This window comes from Acipenser ruthenus, chromosome 7, assembly GCF_902713425.1.
Source record: "Acipenser ruthenus chromosome 7, fAciRut3.2 maternal haplotype, whole genome shotgun sequence".
Taxonomy (NCBI): Eukaryota; Metazoa; Chordata; class Actinopteri; order Acipenseriformes; family Acipenseridae; genus Acipenser; species Acipenser ruthenus.
The window spans coordinates 57,471,116-57,487,500 of record NC_081195.1 but is presented as its reverse complement, the minus strand read 5'-3'; the positions used below and the strand labels follow the sequence as shown (position 1 = coordinate 57,487,500).

General features: G+C 35.0%; 1 protein-coding gene across 1 annotated transcript in view; it reads left to right on the top strand.

The window, feature by feature from the left end:
* Positions 1-16,385, top strand: part of LOC117414774 (semaphorin-3D-like) — a 49,739-nt gene that overhangs the window by 28,631 nt on the left and 4,723 nt on the right. The window contains exons 8-17 of the mRNA XM_034024570.3: positions 412-554; positions 3,279-3,393; positions 3,480-3,549; positions 4,145-4,289; positions 5,668-5,890; positions 6,923-7,011; positions 8,034-8,075; positions 12,017-12,174; positions 13,116-13,180; positions 14,185-14,324. Coding sequence (XP_033880461.2) covers positions 412-554; positions 3,279-3,393; positions 3,480-3,549; positions 4,145-4,289; positions 5,668-5,890; positions 6,923-7,011; positions 8,034-8,075; positions 12,017-12,174; positions 13,116-13,180; positions 14,185-14,324 — 1,190 coding nt within the window. The remainder of the gene's footprint in view (positions 1-411; positions 555-3,278; positions 3,394-3,479; positions 3,550-4,144; positions 4,290-5,667; positions 5,891-6,922; positions 7,012-8,033; positions 8,076-12,016; positions 12,175-13,115; positions 13,181-14,184; positions 14,325-16,385) is intronic.

Sequence of the window (16,385 nt, the reverse complement as noted above, 5' to 3'; positions counted from 1 at the left end):
AAATCTTTTAACCGTGCAAAAAAAAAACAAAAAAAAAACAAACAGTTGAGAATGAAGTTTAATTTACAAAAGTGTCTCTTCAAATCTATACTCGTCAATCCAGGCTATGGAATGTTGACATTTCTGCATTCTATTTAGAATGCCCTCGGAACCTTGAATTTTGCTACTGGCACTATACGTAGCAGCAAATGAGCAGCTGATATCAGATGTTGCCACAAGTAAATAATAGCCACAGCCAGTGTATCTTAGTTATATATATCACATCTTGTAATTCAGAAGCAGCACCCTCTATACTCAGTTGTGGTAACTACTAGTATTTGATGCCTATGCTATAACTTGAAATGTCTACCCTACAAGAAAGTATGGCTAGTTCTTGTTATGATAAATGTATTATTATTTATTGTATTTCAGAGGCTAAGTTTATTGCAGCGCATCCTATTCCAGACACCTACAATCCTGATGATGATAAGATCTACTTCTTCTTTCGAGAAACTTCTAGAGAGGGCAGCGTCTTTGACAAAACTGTCTTTTCAAGAGTAGCTCGAGTGTGCAAGGTAAGACCCCAGGTTTAAGATATGTATCTTCAATCCAGTATGATCACTGTCTTAAACCACTCTCAGTGGCTATTTTTCCAAACCCCTTTTAGTACATGTGCCATTTATGTGCCTTTTATTTTTTTTAATCATTTCTAATATTCCTCATTTGTTTATACACATGAAATTATTAATAAAATAAAATGTGTTCCTTCCTAAATGCATCTTCTAGGACAGAAAACATCCCCAGCCCTTAGTCTCCCTTTCCATTCTGTACTAACAAGACATCAGTCTGTTTTAGTTTACTTTTTGGGTTATATGTCAGGATGGGCTGTTCGTGTCTCGCCCTGTTTATAGCTTCCTATGTAAGGTTCACTTCAGCTTAAATGACAGGCGGATCTTCTATTTTCAGAATGTAAACTGTAAGGTTATGTGTTCTTCAATAAATAAGTATACAGTGTATTTAGCATTAAGTCAGATTAAAAATAGAAAATACAGTATGTCCTTGTGTGAAGTCTGGCCTTCCATATTTAGATGTGTATCTATTTGTTTGATTGGAAGGATCTGGATGAAAGAGGTACACAGTCTGGATTTCACAGCTGTCTGTTGATGACTGTGGCGTAGCATCCCAAGGTCAAGGTCTCTCTCTCTCTCTCTCTCTCTCTCTCTCTCTCTCTCTCTCTCTCTCTCTCTCTCTCTCTCTCTCTCTCTCTCTCTCTCTCTCTCTCTCTCTCTCTCTCCAGGCTATGGAAGTGTGCTTTCACTGAACCATCTCTCTGCCATCTGCTCCAAACAAACATTTATTTTGTCTTTATATCATATGTGACCAGAGGTTAATTGGCAGTTAATAAATCAATTAAAACATATCATACTTTTCTAGTTAAACAATTAAACAAAACACCAAACTTGATGTATACTATGTTGCTGTGCAAAGATGGCCATATTGGCCCCAGGCTGCTCCTCTGCACCTGAGCCTAAATGGCTGCCAGCCACAAAACACATATTTCGAAGTGTGCAGGACCTCTGCCCTGCCAACATGACACATAAATCAAATTAATTACAACATCCAACATGCCCAATTTTTATTTAAAAAACTTTTAAGTACATTTTTCAAAGCTGTCCCAAATCTTTTGTGGACAAAAAGAATACAGGATACATTCTTGCAACTACTTGTTATGTTTGCAAGAATGTAGTTTTTAGCCAACACAGGCTGCTGTTTAACTGGGAAAAAAAGTTGTGTGCCATTTTAAACTAGACAAACTGAAAATATGCACAGCCCAGACTATAATGGTATGATTCATGTTGAAACCTGGATAGCCTATGCAGTAATCAGTAACCATTGTGAGTCTTATTATAACGTGTCAGCTCTCTGGCAGACAACAGGTTGTTTCATTTGTGCTGTCAGCATTAAAACAAGGATGTATACATTGCTATATATGTGTAGATTGGCTTTATCGTTTTTTTTGTGTTCGTGGTTGCTCATGAAAGGTAAGGCACTGGCTTCAAGCAAGGCATTGTGTGGGTGGTCATTATTCAAGGTTCTTCCACAAACGTTTGAGAAATTACCAGGCATAGGTTCAGCAACTACAGCTACTTAAATTGTGCAAGACAGTTTAAATGTTAAATTTCAGTGGGTTTGTGCTTTTCAGTTTTATGTAGGTGCTTTATATCATTTATCGCTAAAGTTTGGTATTATTAGCTTTAGTATGTACTGTATGCTGCTGTTAAGAAACTCATTTCATTTCTAACTAGATTTGAACCATCCCTTATAAAAGTTTACCACGTTAAATTTTCACTGTCATTTTGCAGTTTTCCTGTGGTTTTAATACATAGTCAGTTGAAATGCACAGACTTAGTCAAAGTTTATTCTGAGTAATTCATAAATAAGAAAGACTTAAAAGCCTTTAGTGAGCACTAGGCGCCCTCTTCTGGTAATAGTTAGTAATTATTATTACATTAAAACCTTAATCCACCACCTTTAAGGGGCTGTCTTATATACTGACCATACATGCACTGTAATATGCTTTATTGAGGAAGTATATTGTATATGTGTTCCATGTTCCAAGACTGCTGTTTACAAAATAAAGAGCACAGTATGCTTGATAGATCTGATACCACAGTGCTGAAGAGAAATAATATAATTAATGAATATTATTTAAATGTGTTCCGTTCAGTGTTTGGTATTGAAGTGTTTGATGTATGCCCATGCTTAAATACATACACATTCGTTATCTACATTTATTTTCTTTTGGTGTGTGATGTATTTGTGCTTTCACAGTAATGTTTTACTTGTTAATAATTACAGTAGCACCTACAATATCCGATTTAATTGGTTCCAGAGATCTGTCAATATCTCAGAGGGAGTTATTACGCTACAGTACATTGTAGTTTCTTTATGTCAGTGCATTATAAATTAACAAATTCAGATACAGCAGTGTGTCTAAAACACCGAAGTACAGTGTTGCACATATACTATACAAAGAAAATCTGTAAAAATGACTGCAGAAAAGTGCAGTACTGTATAAAAACAAAGCACTGTAATACAGTATTTGGCAATTTACAAAATAGCATTAAAAACAGTTCTTACCATGCTTTCTCAGTCTATGTCCAAGTAAGTTGACAGGTTGTTTTTTTCCACCAAAAGTGTGTGTTAACCCAAGACAACAACAAAATAAAATTAGCTTTTAGAATGTCTTCATGGAAATATATTTTTAACAGAATTTATATTATTTTTTAATATTCAAGAATGATGTAGGGGGTCTGAGGAGCTTGACAAACAAGTGGACAACATTTCTTAAAGCCAGACTGGTTTGCTCCATTCCTGGGCCAGATGGTGTGGATACACATTTCGATGAATTGCGTAAGTAATGCTAAAGATCAAACATATGTCTTTTACATTTTTAAAGTTAGAATACAATGCATTATCTTTACTGGTTTTACTTGCAGAGGACATGTTCCTGCTTTCAACAAAAGATGAAAGAAATCCCATTGTCTATGGAGTGTTTACTACTACAAGGTACAGGATGTATTATCTGTTATCCAGCCTTTCCAATCCAGTACATTAAAAAAACAAAAACAGCATGGATTTCCTTGTAGTGATTTTTCATTTAGTTTTCTTGTAGAACTCTCACAGTAAGGTGTGACTTGTTTTGTGCTTTTATGTCACTGTCATGTCCTTCACCATTACATCCATGAACTGCAGTTGTTTTAAACACCTCAATTGCATGCCACACGCTCAGTGTTATTACTGTTGCACCTCACATCTGCATGAGTGTTTCCACAACTATATATAGAGATTCGTCATATACTTCATGTCTTTTACTTTGACTGTTTATATACCTTTTTAAATGATCTTGTATTAAAAAAAAACATAGCAAGTGTAGTAAAGCATAGGAGATGCATGACAAAGCATAGGCAAGCGTGGTACAGAATAGAAAGCATAGTACAAACCATCGTAAATTTATTGTATAATATAACTGATGCTAAAACAAGTACAGTTCAAATTTAAGAAGGAATAAAACTGGCCTGCCATGTGCTGCTGTCCGATTGGAACAACCTGCTTTTTTTATCCATATTAACAATATATTTGTATTAAATCGGATCCTCTTCAGTTCTATATTTAAAGGTTCTGCAGTCTGTGTGTACAGAATGGCTGATATACGAGCTGTCTTTAATGGTCCGTATGCTCATAAAGAAGGCCCAGACCATCGATGGGTAGAATATGAAGGGAAAATACCCTACCCGCGTCCTGGAACTGTAAGTATTTCAATAACCGCAGTGTACGAACTGCAAAATATCTACAGGCCTGATACTGTAACATATATTTATCAGAAACCATTATGGCTACAAAGTGTTCTAAAGTTACCATTTCACAGCTAGTTGTAAGAGTGTATGAGTAGCACATTAGTGATGCTGTCAGCACTAGATGCTTATCACAGCTTTAAAAGGAAAGCGCTGAAAGATTTCCCAATTCTGTTGAGTCTAAAGAAAATAATGAATGTGTCAAAAAAAATAACTCGCTTCATTAGGTAAAAAGTGTATTGGTAATATATCCTTGAAATATTATAAAGGCCTGAAACGTGAGGTGATGACAATCCGCAATGTTTCCTTATTGAAAATGAGGTGCAACCTGGGTAATAAAAACATGTTCGATGAAGGTGGGACGATAATTACTTATTAAATAGTTGTTTTCTCTTGTGGTGTTCTTAGCAAAGATAGAAGCAAATAAAAAGTACTTTTATGACATTTTAAAACGTGCACTGCACTGGGTCTTCATGTTTGCTTGGGTCAATATTTCAAAATGATGTACTACATACAGTACAAACACAGATCTAATACTTGACACCATTAGCAGATTCTTATAAAATATAACAAGTGAAGTGTATTCTATGCATTATATTAGTATATTTGCCTAATTTTTGGTCTGCACTTAGTGTCTGCTGGAATGTAAAGTGTAATCTCTTCATTTTTCACTGACAAATGCTGTCATCAAAATGGAAACATTGCATTTGGTGAGCAAAGTTATATTTAATTTACATTTAAATGTAAACAGCTGTAAACAGACAAATATATTGGATTGGGAAATGTGTACATATTAAGAATAAAAATAAACAGCTAAGCAGTCATCACAATGTATAGATTATGTTTTATTTGAACGAATGAACAAATGAATGAATTAGAACTGTTTTCCACATGTGTATGTTTTTGCTGCTCAGTGACCACTAGAGGGAAACATTGATTTATTTATATATATAAGTTCTACAACCATCTCCATCTATATATATTGATAATAAACTGGGATATGATGATAAAGTAAATACAAGAAACCAATGTTTACTTTAGTTTTATATATCCATTTGTTAAAAAAGCTGTTGGCAACTGTTTCTCTTTTTAAAGCTTGTTAGGCATAACTACTTAAATAACAGTTATTCACATTTTGGTTTAGTGTAGTCTCATAGTTTAGATACTACTTTGCAATTGTTTCTGTTCAGTGGAGTTATAGACTTACAATAAATATTACAAACTGCATTAAGAATCAAGTATTAATATGCATCATTTGGAACTGATTTTATTATTATTATTATTATTATTATTATTATTATTATTATTATTATTATTTGCTTCCAATCTGCAGTGTCCAAGCAGAACCTATGATCCATTGATAAAGACAACTAAGGATTTTCCTGATGATGTCATCAGCTTCATAAAATACCATCCTATGATGTATCGACCGGTCTATCCCATGACCGCAAAGCCTGTGTTCACTAGAATAAATGTGGACTACCAACTTACACAGATTGTAGTAGATCGTGTTGGGGCAGAAGATGGACAGTATGATGTTATGTTCTTAGGCACAGGTGAGAGTTACTATAGTTTTTAGTGTAACATGGGGGATATTTTAACTTGTGTGTATCAGCAGTATCATGTTATGTTGTGCTATTTTATGCTTAGCATGTAGTTAAACACAATGTATCTGTGTTTTACCTAAATATTCAGCAGTATGAATCTGAGTTTCAAATATGCTACAATTGGCAAAGTCTATATCTAAAAAATAAATGCCCCTCAAGAAAGCAGTGACATCATGGGAAATACAGCATATTATAAAAGATTATAGAAATAGATGTGTTGATTGTGCAGCAGATGGGAGTAATATTCAACATAGAGCTGGACACTTGAGAAGCCTTGAATATGTTAACAGATCCGCTTTGCCATTTTCGGTGTCCTTCTTGCCTGCTTTTCCAGCTGTCATGCCGTTGCTATGCGCTCTACGTCACTGCTATTGCTTAAAAACTTAATTATTATTATTTTTTTTAAAACACTTGAACGTTGTTTGCATTATGCAATTATCTAAATTAAAATGCAATGCACAACAATGGGCTTCGGGACCGCGCAGCTTCATGCAATTAAGCAAATTATGCATTTAGCCGATATACATTTAACCGTTTAACCGTATCATGCAATCATAGAAAATGATGCACTAAAAAACGGGACCAGCGGCATGCTATGCAATTAAGCGATTTATGCAATTATCCAATATGCAAATAAGTGGAGTCGACTGTGTGTGTGTGTGTGTGTGTGTGTGTGTGTGTGTGTGTATGTATGTATGTATTTGTGTGTGTGTGTGTGTGTGTATGGCTCTTTGAGCTAAAATATATATATATATATATATATATATATATATTGCCTGTAGATGGGGCAATTCTCCTGCAAATCTGCTAATGTACAGACAATTTTAGAGAAATTGATACAGTTTGAATCCACTATAAAATAATGAATGTGATTTTAAATTTGACAACACTATTTAATGAAACTATGTTCATTTAAAGTCTTAGGAACCATAATGTAAGTTCAGTAGTAAACTTATGATTCTTTATTCTGCCTTTCTTTAGATGTGGGTACTGTTTTAAAAGTTGTGAGCGTAACAAAGGAGAATTGGGTAACAGAAGAGGTTGTGCTTGAAGAGCTGCAGGTGTTCAAGGTAAGCAGTAAAACAACAGGAAATCGATTGGAAAGATTAGGTTTGCCAGTATAAAAAAAGTAATTTAAACCAGAACACTGTGTCTCAGGAGATAATGACACGAACAAGAAGAGGCTTATTCACAAGGCTAATGAAGTTAGCAGCAAGTGCTAGCAGATGGCAAAACAAGGTTCTTGTGATTTCTAGAAATCTATATCTCTTTACCTGAACCAGACGTGCTCCCTGACATTTACATTAAAAATTTAGAAGCTCACTCGCCACCAGTTGACAGATCAAAAAGAGCTAAACTATGAATGCCCTGTCTTAACTACAGAACAAATATTCCCAGGCCAACTCTTGCTAGGTCACGAGAGCCCAACTAGTCAACACCTTGCATTACTACAGAGCAGCTATTGAAAGATGCACATATTGTGGAAGACCTATTAGAACCTGATACTTATTTCCCATTACCCACTCCCCAACATAACCTTTTAGACAATATCCTCTTCACCTGTGGTGTTCAACCTGAATTTCATTTCGTTTAAATAAACATACAAAAAAAACCTTCCCTCAAATAATCTGGCCATGCATTTATGTTATTTAATATGATTTAAATGAAATATTTATTTTTTTCAATTCACAAAAAGGACAAACTATTGGGTCAAATTATTATGATGTTATACTGAATATGAAGTTAAAAGTGCACATACAAGGCATTGTTAAATTCAAGTCCTTGTCCTATGTAACATACAGCAATTAAATTCAAACATATACAATTTTTGCTCCACTTTTTTGTTGGAATAAATATCTATTAATGTTTCAAAATTAGAAATAAACAGGTTGTTTTTTAGAGGAACATATTCGAAGACAATTTCAGAAACAGATCTCCAGAGAGTGGATACTACACAAGTATGTTAAATTATACAGGCGTCAAAAGATTTGTATGTAATGGTTAAGTCACTTATGCAGAATTCATGAACATTTAAAAGCAAAGTTTGTTTGCCCTCTAAACCATTTCTTTTTTTTCTGTGGTATTTATTTAGGCGCCTTCACCCATTTTAAATATGGAAATGTCTTCCAAACAGGTAAGGCATTTTGCTAGAAGGTTTTACTGCTATATATATATATATATATATATATACATTTTGTTTTAATGACCTGATCCACATATGGAAATTCCTTAATGGACCTATGTGTCTGCTGAAGCCATCATTAAACAATAGTTTAGTATCAAAGGCCAGTTTCTTAATAGTATGGTATGTAGAATTGAGACTATTCCAGCATGGTATAGTGGTAGGTTGCCACATCTGGGAAGTCTCTTAGGGAAATCGCTGTCCTCACAAGTCTGTCAAAGTGCACTGCAGGGGACCTTGTTTTGAAAGACCTCCAGGTGCAGTCCTGTTGCCCCACACCCTGGGTGACCTAAGAAATGGGCAGTTCATAGTAGGAGTTTGTAGGAAAGAAGTTCACCTAAAGGTCAGAAGCACTGGCAAGCATAACTACGGCATGTGGGACCCTCAGTACTATTAAAGGCAAGATGCCACCTGCAAGCCATCTATTACTTTAGTGAATGGACTTGCTCATTTGTTTACAAAATGTACTGAAATTCAGATTATAATAGAAAACTTTACCGGTGAAAAAGGTATTTGTACCTTCAGAACTACACCATCTGAATATTAGTGTTTGTATACTTCCCTTGCTGTGAAAACACACTGGACTCTTAACCATCAAGAACTGGACATTTTAAATATGGAGAGATGTTTCCAAACAGATAAAGGCAAACTAAATATATATATATATATATATATATATATATATATATATATATATATACAGTATATATATAATATAGTATGAGTAATTATTGCTGTTTTATAAAAATACAAATAAATACATGATAGTGTAACAACCAGGTGCTGAGCCATGACCTCTAGCTGTGTTGTGCTTTAGAAGGCATCAGGTATTTTATGTTGATTTTAACATGTTGCATGTATAGACTTGGACCAGCATCACACCTACTTTAGACAAACTTGATGATAACTCAGTTTAGTTTTATGGACCTTTGTCTGTTCCACTTCAAACACTTTCAAACCGTGTTCTGTGCCTCACAGCGCACATCATTAACCAGTGGTTCCATGAAGGAAATATCCCTGTGTCCTTACTTGGATAGCCCAGAACCACTCCAAACAATGAGTAGGAAGCCCAGGTGGAGGTAGAGAGCTGCTGCGATGACATTTCCGATAGCTACATACATTATAAGAACTTGTATGGATCTATATATATATATACAGACGTGCTCAAATTTGTTGGTACCCCTCCACAAAAAACGAAGAATGCACAATTTTCTCTGAAATAACTTGAAACTGACAAAAGTAATTGGCATCCACCATTGTTTATTCCATATTTAATAGAAATCAGACTTTGCTTTTGATTTTTTATTCAACATATTATTGTAAATAATAAAACAAGTGAAAATGGCATGGACAAAAATGATGGGACCGCTAACCTAATATTTTGTTGCACAACCTTTAGAGGCAATCACTGCAATCAAACGTTTTCTGTAGCTCTCAATGAGACTTCTGCACCTGTTAACAGGTAGTTTGGCCCACTCTTCCTGAGCAAACTGCTCCAGCTGTCTCAGGTTTGATGGGTGCCTTCTCCAGACTGCAAGTTTCAGCTCTTTCCATAGATGTTCGATAGGATTCAGATCAGGACTCATAGAAGGCCACTTCAGAATAGTCCAATGTTTTGTTCTTATCCATTCTTGGGTGCTTTTAGCTGTGTGTTTTGGGTCATTATCCTGTTGGAGGACCCATGACCTGCGACTGAGACAGAGCTTTCTGACACTGGGCAGTACGTTTCGCTCCAGAATGCCTTGATAGTCTTGAGATTTCATTGTGCCCTGCACAGATTCAAGGCACCCTGTGCCAGGCGCAGCAAAGCAGCCCCAAAACATAACTGAGCCTCCTCCATGTTTCACTGTAGGTATGGTGTTCTTTTCTTTGAAAGCTTCATTTTTTCGTCTGTGAACATAGAGCTGATGTGACTTGCCAAAAAGCTCCAGTTTTGACTCATCTGTCCAAAGGACATTCTCCCAGAAGGATTGTGGCTTGTCAATATGCATTTTAGCAAATTCCAGTCTGGCTTTTTTATGTTTTTCTTTCAAAAGTGGAGTCCTCCTGGGTCTTCTTCCATGGAGCCCACTTTCGCTCAAAAAGCGACGGATGGTGCGATCAGAAACTGACGTACCTTCACCTTGGAGTTCAGCTTGTATCTCTTTGGCAGTTATCCTTGGTTCTTTTTCTACCATTCGCACTATCCTTCTGTTCAATCTGGGGTCGATTTTCCTCTTGCGGCCGCGCCCAGGGAGGTTGGCTACAGTTCCATGGACCTTAAACTTCTTAATAATATTTGCAACTGTTGTCACAGGAACATCAAGCTGCTTGGAGATGGTCTTGTAGCCTTTACCTTTACCATTCTTGTCTATTATTTTCTTTCTGATCTCCTCAGACAACTCTCTCCTTTGCTTTCTCTGGTCCATGTTCAGTGTGGTGCACACAATGATACCAAACAGCACAGTGACTACTTTTCTCCATTTAAATAGGCTGAATGACTGATTACAAGATTGGAGACATGTGTGATACTAATTAAAGAAACTAATTAGTTTGAAATATCACTATAATCCAATTATTTATTATCTTTTTCTAAGGGGTACCAACAAATGTGTCCAGGCCATTTTAGAATATCTTTGTAGAATAAGCAATAATTCATCTCTTTTCACAGCTTCTTTGCTTTATTCTATGACATACCAAAGGCATGCAAGTATACATGATAACATAGCTTTTAATTTCATCACTTTTCAGGAGGAATGAAGCATTATTTCAATGAGCTGTAAGGGTACCAACAAATTTGAGCACGTCTGTATATATATATATATATATATATATATATATATATATATATATATATATATATATATGCTTGAGTGTTGTTAATATAGTTATGCTGTGTTATAAGTAAGGGGTCTGCTTATAGGATTTAACATAAATAAAGATAAACAACACTGCAAAAAAACTAATGAAACCGACGTTTACCCTTTAAAAAGAATGCCTCAACACACTAAAATTCTGTAAGTTTAGATAATAACAGAAATCATGAACATTTCTAAAAAAAAAAACTACGAAAAGGGAAAAAATAAACACCAAAAACTGAAACCCTTGTTAAAGCAAAGAGAAACAAAATGGCTACTAAAATATACAATTGTACTGTAGCTGTTTCACAGCTGAACAGTTTTTAAGGAATGAAACACATTATAGCCACATTTTGTGTTACTATTCAATTAACACGTCTTTAACATAGAATGTAAGAAAAGGTTCTTAACTTTAGTTTTAAAATAAAATACTGTTTTCATTTTCTTCTGTGTTTACATTGCCTTTTTGGTAACATTACAATAAGGACGAAGAGGGCTATGAGCTTAAAATTGGTGACAATCCAAGACTATAGTTTCTCTGACTGGACCACTTTCAGCAGTCAAGAAATGCATGTGTTTGATGTGATTCGCATGTCAGTGGAGTAGTGGTTAGGGCTCTGGCCTCTTGACCGGAGGGTTGTGGGTTCAATCCCCGGTGGGGAACACTGCTTCTGTACCCTTGAGCAAGGAACTTTACCTAGATTGCTCCAGTAAAAATAATGTGATATCTTGTAATAATTGTAAGTCGCCCTGGATAAGGGCGTCTGCTAAGAAATAAATAAATAATAATATAAAATAAACAGAAATTATTCTCATACAGTAGCAAAGAAGCAATGTGTTGCACAATTAATAGCGTTTAATGATGTTTCAATGAAGGACTCAATTCAAAATAAATACATACAAGTAACTCTAAAAGTTGTGTGATGTATTAGAGTATTTTAAGAACTTAAAAATATGCACTGAAAATAAAGAGCCCCAACTATAAGTAGGTACATTATGTACTGTATATTGAAACTCAATAAGATTCAGCATACCGCATTGTATTTTGATTTCCAGCAACAGTTATTTATCGGGTCCAGGGATGGTCTTGTCCAGCTGTCCCTACACCGCTGTGACATCTATGGGAAGGTCTGTGCTGAGTGCTGTCTAGCAAGAGACCCCTACTGCGCCTGGGATGGATATGCCTGTTCAAGATACATCCCAGCTTCAAAAAGGTATACCCAAAGAACCTCCTTTCAGAAATGAAATCTGCCAGCTTCTCATTGCCATGCGTGATTTCAGGTTCAGTTACCAGTTCATTACTCTTACATAGAATGGGGCAGTAAGTACTTTGGAGTTTAGAATTGAAATGAGTACATACACTTCTATTTAGTGTAACCAATTTGTATTTTAACTTATTGGAAAGAGGTGACATGGAATAATATACAAAGGTGGATTACTATGAGATGGACTGTTGAAGTTTGTGGTTTCAGTTGAATTCCTAATGAGCTTTTGAGAGTAAGCGACTGCAACTGTGTCAGGGAAAATATGCCGGTATGCTGGATTTCTGAATGTTGTTTGTATCTGCCAGCTCAGAAATTGTTAACAATAAGATTAAAAGTTAAGATATACTTACCATGGGAGCAGCTCAGAAATGACAGATCTAGATTGCATTTGATTATATTTACATTATCAGATTTCTATAGTCATAATCTTCAGGCATTTCAGTCTGTTTTATACATACGGCATTGTGGTTTAGTCAAAGAATGGGTACCAAAATATACAACTGTAGATTAGAGCTATTTCACTGTTCAACAATGTATTACAAATTAAACACACTATGACCTCAGATGTTGACATTTTGAATACCTGAAGAAACCATGTATCTGAAAGACCTATTAACCAAAAATATGTTCTTTATGGAATGGACACCCATTCACTTTATGGGGGAAAAAAAAACGTAAGTATAAGGCAAAAGTAATTATATTTCAAATGTTTCTCTTTGATTACCCTCTAACACATTGATTAGTTTAGTTTAGACTCCATGCATTTTGTTATTTTTTGTCTGCAAGACAATAAAAAAAAATGTAAATGATGATTCTGGTAAGGAATAACCAGATTGCTTCTGAGTATCTGAATGAAACCTACATAGCCGTGTCTGATATTTCTTCTACAGAAGAGCAAGAAGACAAGATATAAAACACGGGGATCCTTCAAGCCAGTGCTGGGATCTGGAGGACAGTAAGTACTTTAGGTAGTTCTGAAAAGTAAGATAGAAAATAAATATTTGCATACTGCAGAGGCATGCAGGACAGTAGTCATTCGATTTAATTAATCTGCAAGGTTAGATGAGGTGAAAAGCTCTATAACTGCTTGTGCAAACCAGTCTGGCTCTCCTGCATGTTACCATGATGACAGCATCTTTATTTAGGGAAGTTTAGGGTGGAAATATGCAGGCAATGATATTTCAGATCTGCATCATGACTGAAACTGATAGATGAAGATTTTATATTTTACAGAGTACGCATAGTCGATACCATTTTACAATTGATATTTTTACCATGTTTAAAGCATAATAACCATGTTTTGTCATGGTAAAACTATAAAACATTGACATGGTGAACCCTGACTTGGAAAGGGTTAACACTTTACTGTTGATGTTTGTGAAAGTGTGTAATAAATCTGGGTGCTCTTTCATTATTCCATAGTATTCTAATATCTGGAGCTTAATATCACGGTATGTGTCCCCTACTTGCCCAGATGTTATGCTTAAAGAGTAAGTAGCGGGATTCCGGAAAGATATAGCGTAATACGTCCCCACGTGTTGCTACAACTGTTTAAATAATGTACCTGTAACTTTTTACACTTATAACTTTAAGTTTGTTTTAGAGCAGAGCTATTTTCAAAATGTTTGCTCTAGTGCACTCTAAATCACTGCAGAAAGCGATTCTATTCCGTACCACATCAGGGATCGTTATTGCTGTGTCACCTGTTTCATAAAGTGGGCAATAATCCTTACACTATCAGGGCACTAGAGCAGGAATTTTGTAAAGAGCTTTGAAACAGATTTTAAAGTTATAAGTGTAAAAAGTTGTCAGGATGTTAACAATGAAAAGAAAAAAAAAATTATTTAAACAGTTGTAGCAACACCTGGGGGACGTGTGGCATTATATTTTTCAGAATCCTGCTACTTACTTTTTAAAGAAGCATTTACCTTAATTACTGAACATGATTTCTTTTCCTAGGTATGAGCAATGAACTTGCTGAAGAGAAGCTAATATTTGGTGTTGAATATAACTCTACCTTCCTAGAATGTGTTCCTAAATCTCAGCAGGCATATACTAGATGGTTTCTTCAGAGGTCTGAGTCCGACCATCGGGAAGAGGTATGATTTAAAGGGGTAAAAATATATCTTGCTGCTCCTCCAAGTGGGATATAGCAGATTCTGCTGTGTAAACGTCCTGGTGAAGTAGTGCTGGAAAGTAGCAAAAGTATTTTATTTTTGTTGGGGCGACCATGATTTAACTTTTTTGGTCTTTTATGGCCTTCAAATTTTCTCACAGCAAATGGCAGTTGTTTCTATGCATGCACAAGACGAAATGTATTACCATTAAAAATGGAAAATGGGAAAATTCAGGGGCATCTATATAGCTGAATTCAGTATTTAAACTCATCATAGGCTTTTATTCAGCACCATTAATTTGTGGTACAGTGTCCAAATCACATTAGGTAAAGTTTTAATGAAACCTTCCTTTTAACTATTTGTTTAATTGTACCCAGCTTGCTGTACTTTACTGTACTGTATTGAAAGGTAGAATGTAGTTTTGTCCCATGTGTCATTTAATGAAACAACAGCCTGATGAATGACTGGTAACAGAAGCAGACTGTAATATATATTAAAAAAAAACTAGAAAATAATTTGAAAAAAGGTGCCTGCTGGTATAGCATTTATCATGTTTAAGTACTTTCATACAGGCATGCAAACATAAATACAGGTGCTGATACTTCAAATGACGCCAAAAGGTATGTTAGAGATTTACAAACAGTACTCTATAAAAACTAAAATACAATGCTTATTGTTAAGTAGGCAACATTTTAATTGGGGCAATCTAAAATACATGGTTAATGTAAAATAAGCCTGGCTATATAGACTCTGAACACAGTAATCCATTTTGGTTCAAGATAATCATCCTGTTTTGCTGATAATCTATTTTGTTAAAAAGGTTGCTGAACTATTTCTTATCCTGTTTCTTATTGTACTATTATATTGAAAGAGAAAAAAATCTCCTGCTTCTTTTTTTTTTATGATGACCTGTCTTAAATCGTATTGCTTCCTATATTTTAATTAACGTTTCCCTTCCTCAGACATAAAAGGTGTAGTAGAGCACTCGAGGGCTAGCAGTCATTCATGATTAATAGCCCCTGGGTTTAACAGTTTCCTTTGTGTAAGGTTTTGAACCTTTTACAGTGGCAAAGGTTGTCAGTGTTATTGATTGTTAAATTAATTAATAGCAACTGAATGGTTTACGATTGGGATTATAACTTTCAAAGCGCCTTGCTGTGATTTAGAGGCATGTCATATTGAATTAAACACAGGGATTTCAACCAGGATAACATTGTACAGTACATATCTTTTTAACGCTTTTTCAAAAATAAATTCTTAATGTATATCACTCGGGTTATTTTTTCACTGTTTATTTTAGGTTTTGTGAGGATGCCCATAAATAAGTGTTCATCTAGGTTTTTATTTTTTATAGTTTCTAGTTTGACATGGTATTGCCCAAATGTAAACTTCTGGAGCTCTAAAGTGGCGTCCTGAGAGCTTCTCAAATTACGCAAATATCATATGGGAATCACAGTTCCCATTGTCTATTGTCCTACACAACATGGAAGCTGAGCTGCAAACTCCCTCCAGTGAACACAAGCAAGTAAACGTCTAGGCCAGTGTTAGTCTGATAGAAATCGCTAACATATTGGACAACAGTGGACTAGGGTGTTTAATGGTTTATTATTATTATTATTATTATTATTATTATTATTATTATTATTATTATTATTATTATTATTATTATTGTTGTTGTTATTTTGGAGAAACCTACATTTGAAGATTAGTTATATATGGTTTCCAAATGTAATTATATGCAAATTGGTATGGCCTTTGTAACAAATGATAAATCCCATTCCATTGATAATATTTCAAACTAAGAAAACAATTGTCTCTTTTAACAACACTTTAGGCAAACTGTTAGCTTTGTTATATTAAAAAAAAAAACATTGTATAAGATTACAATGTTCTTTAAGTGAACACAGATGTAAGTATGCCACAATAAAAACACTAGAAAAATATGTATTGACATTACACATTCTTACTAAATCCTACTTAGTATTCCCAAGTCACCCATTTACAATCCAGTCATGTGTGGGAAAACCCAAGAGACCGTACTTG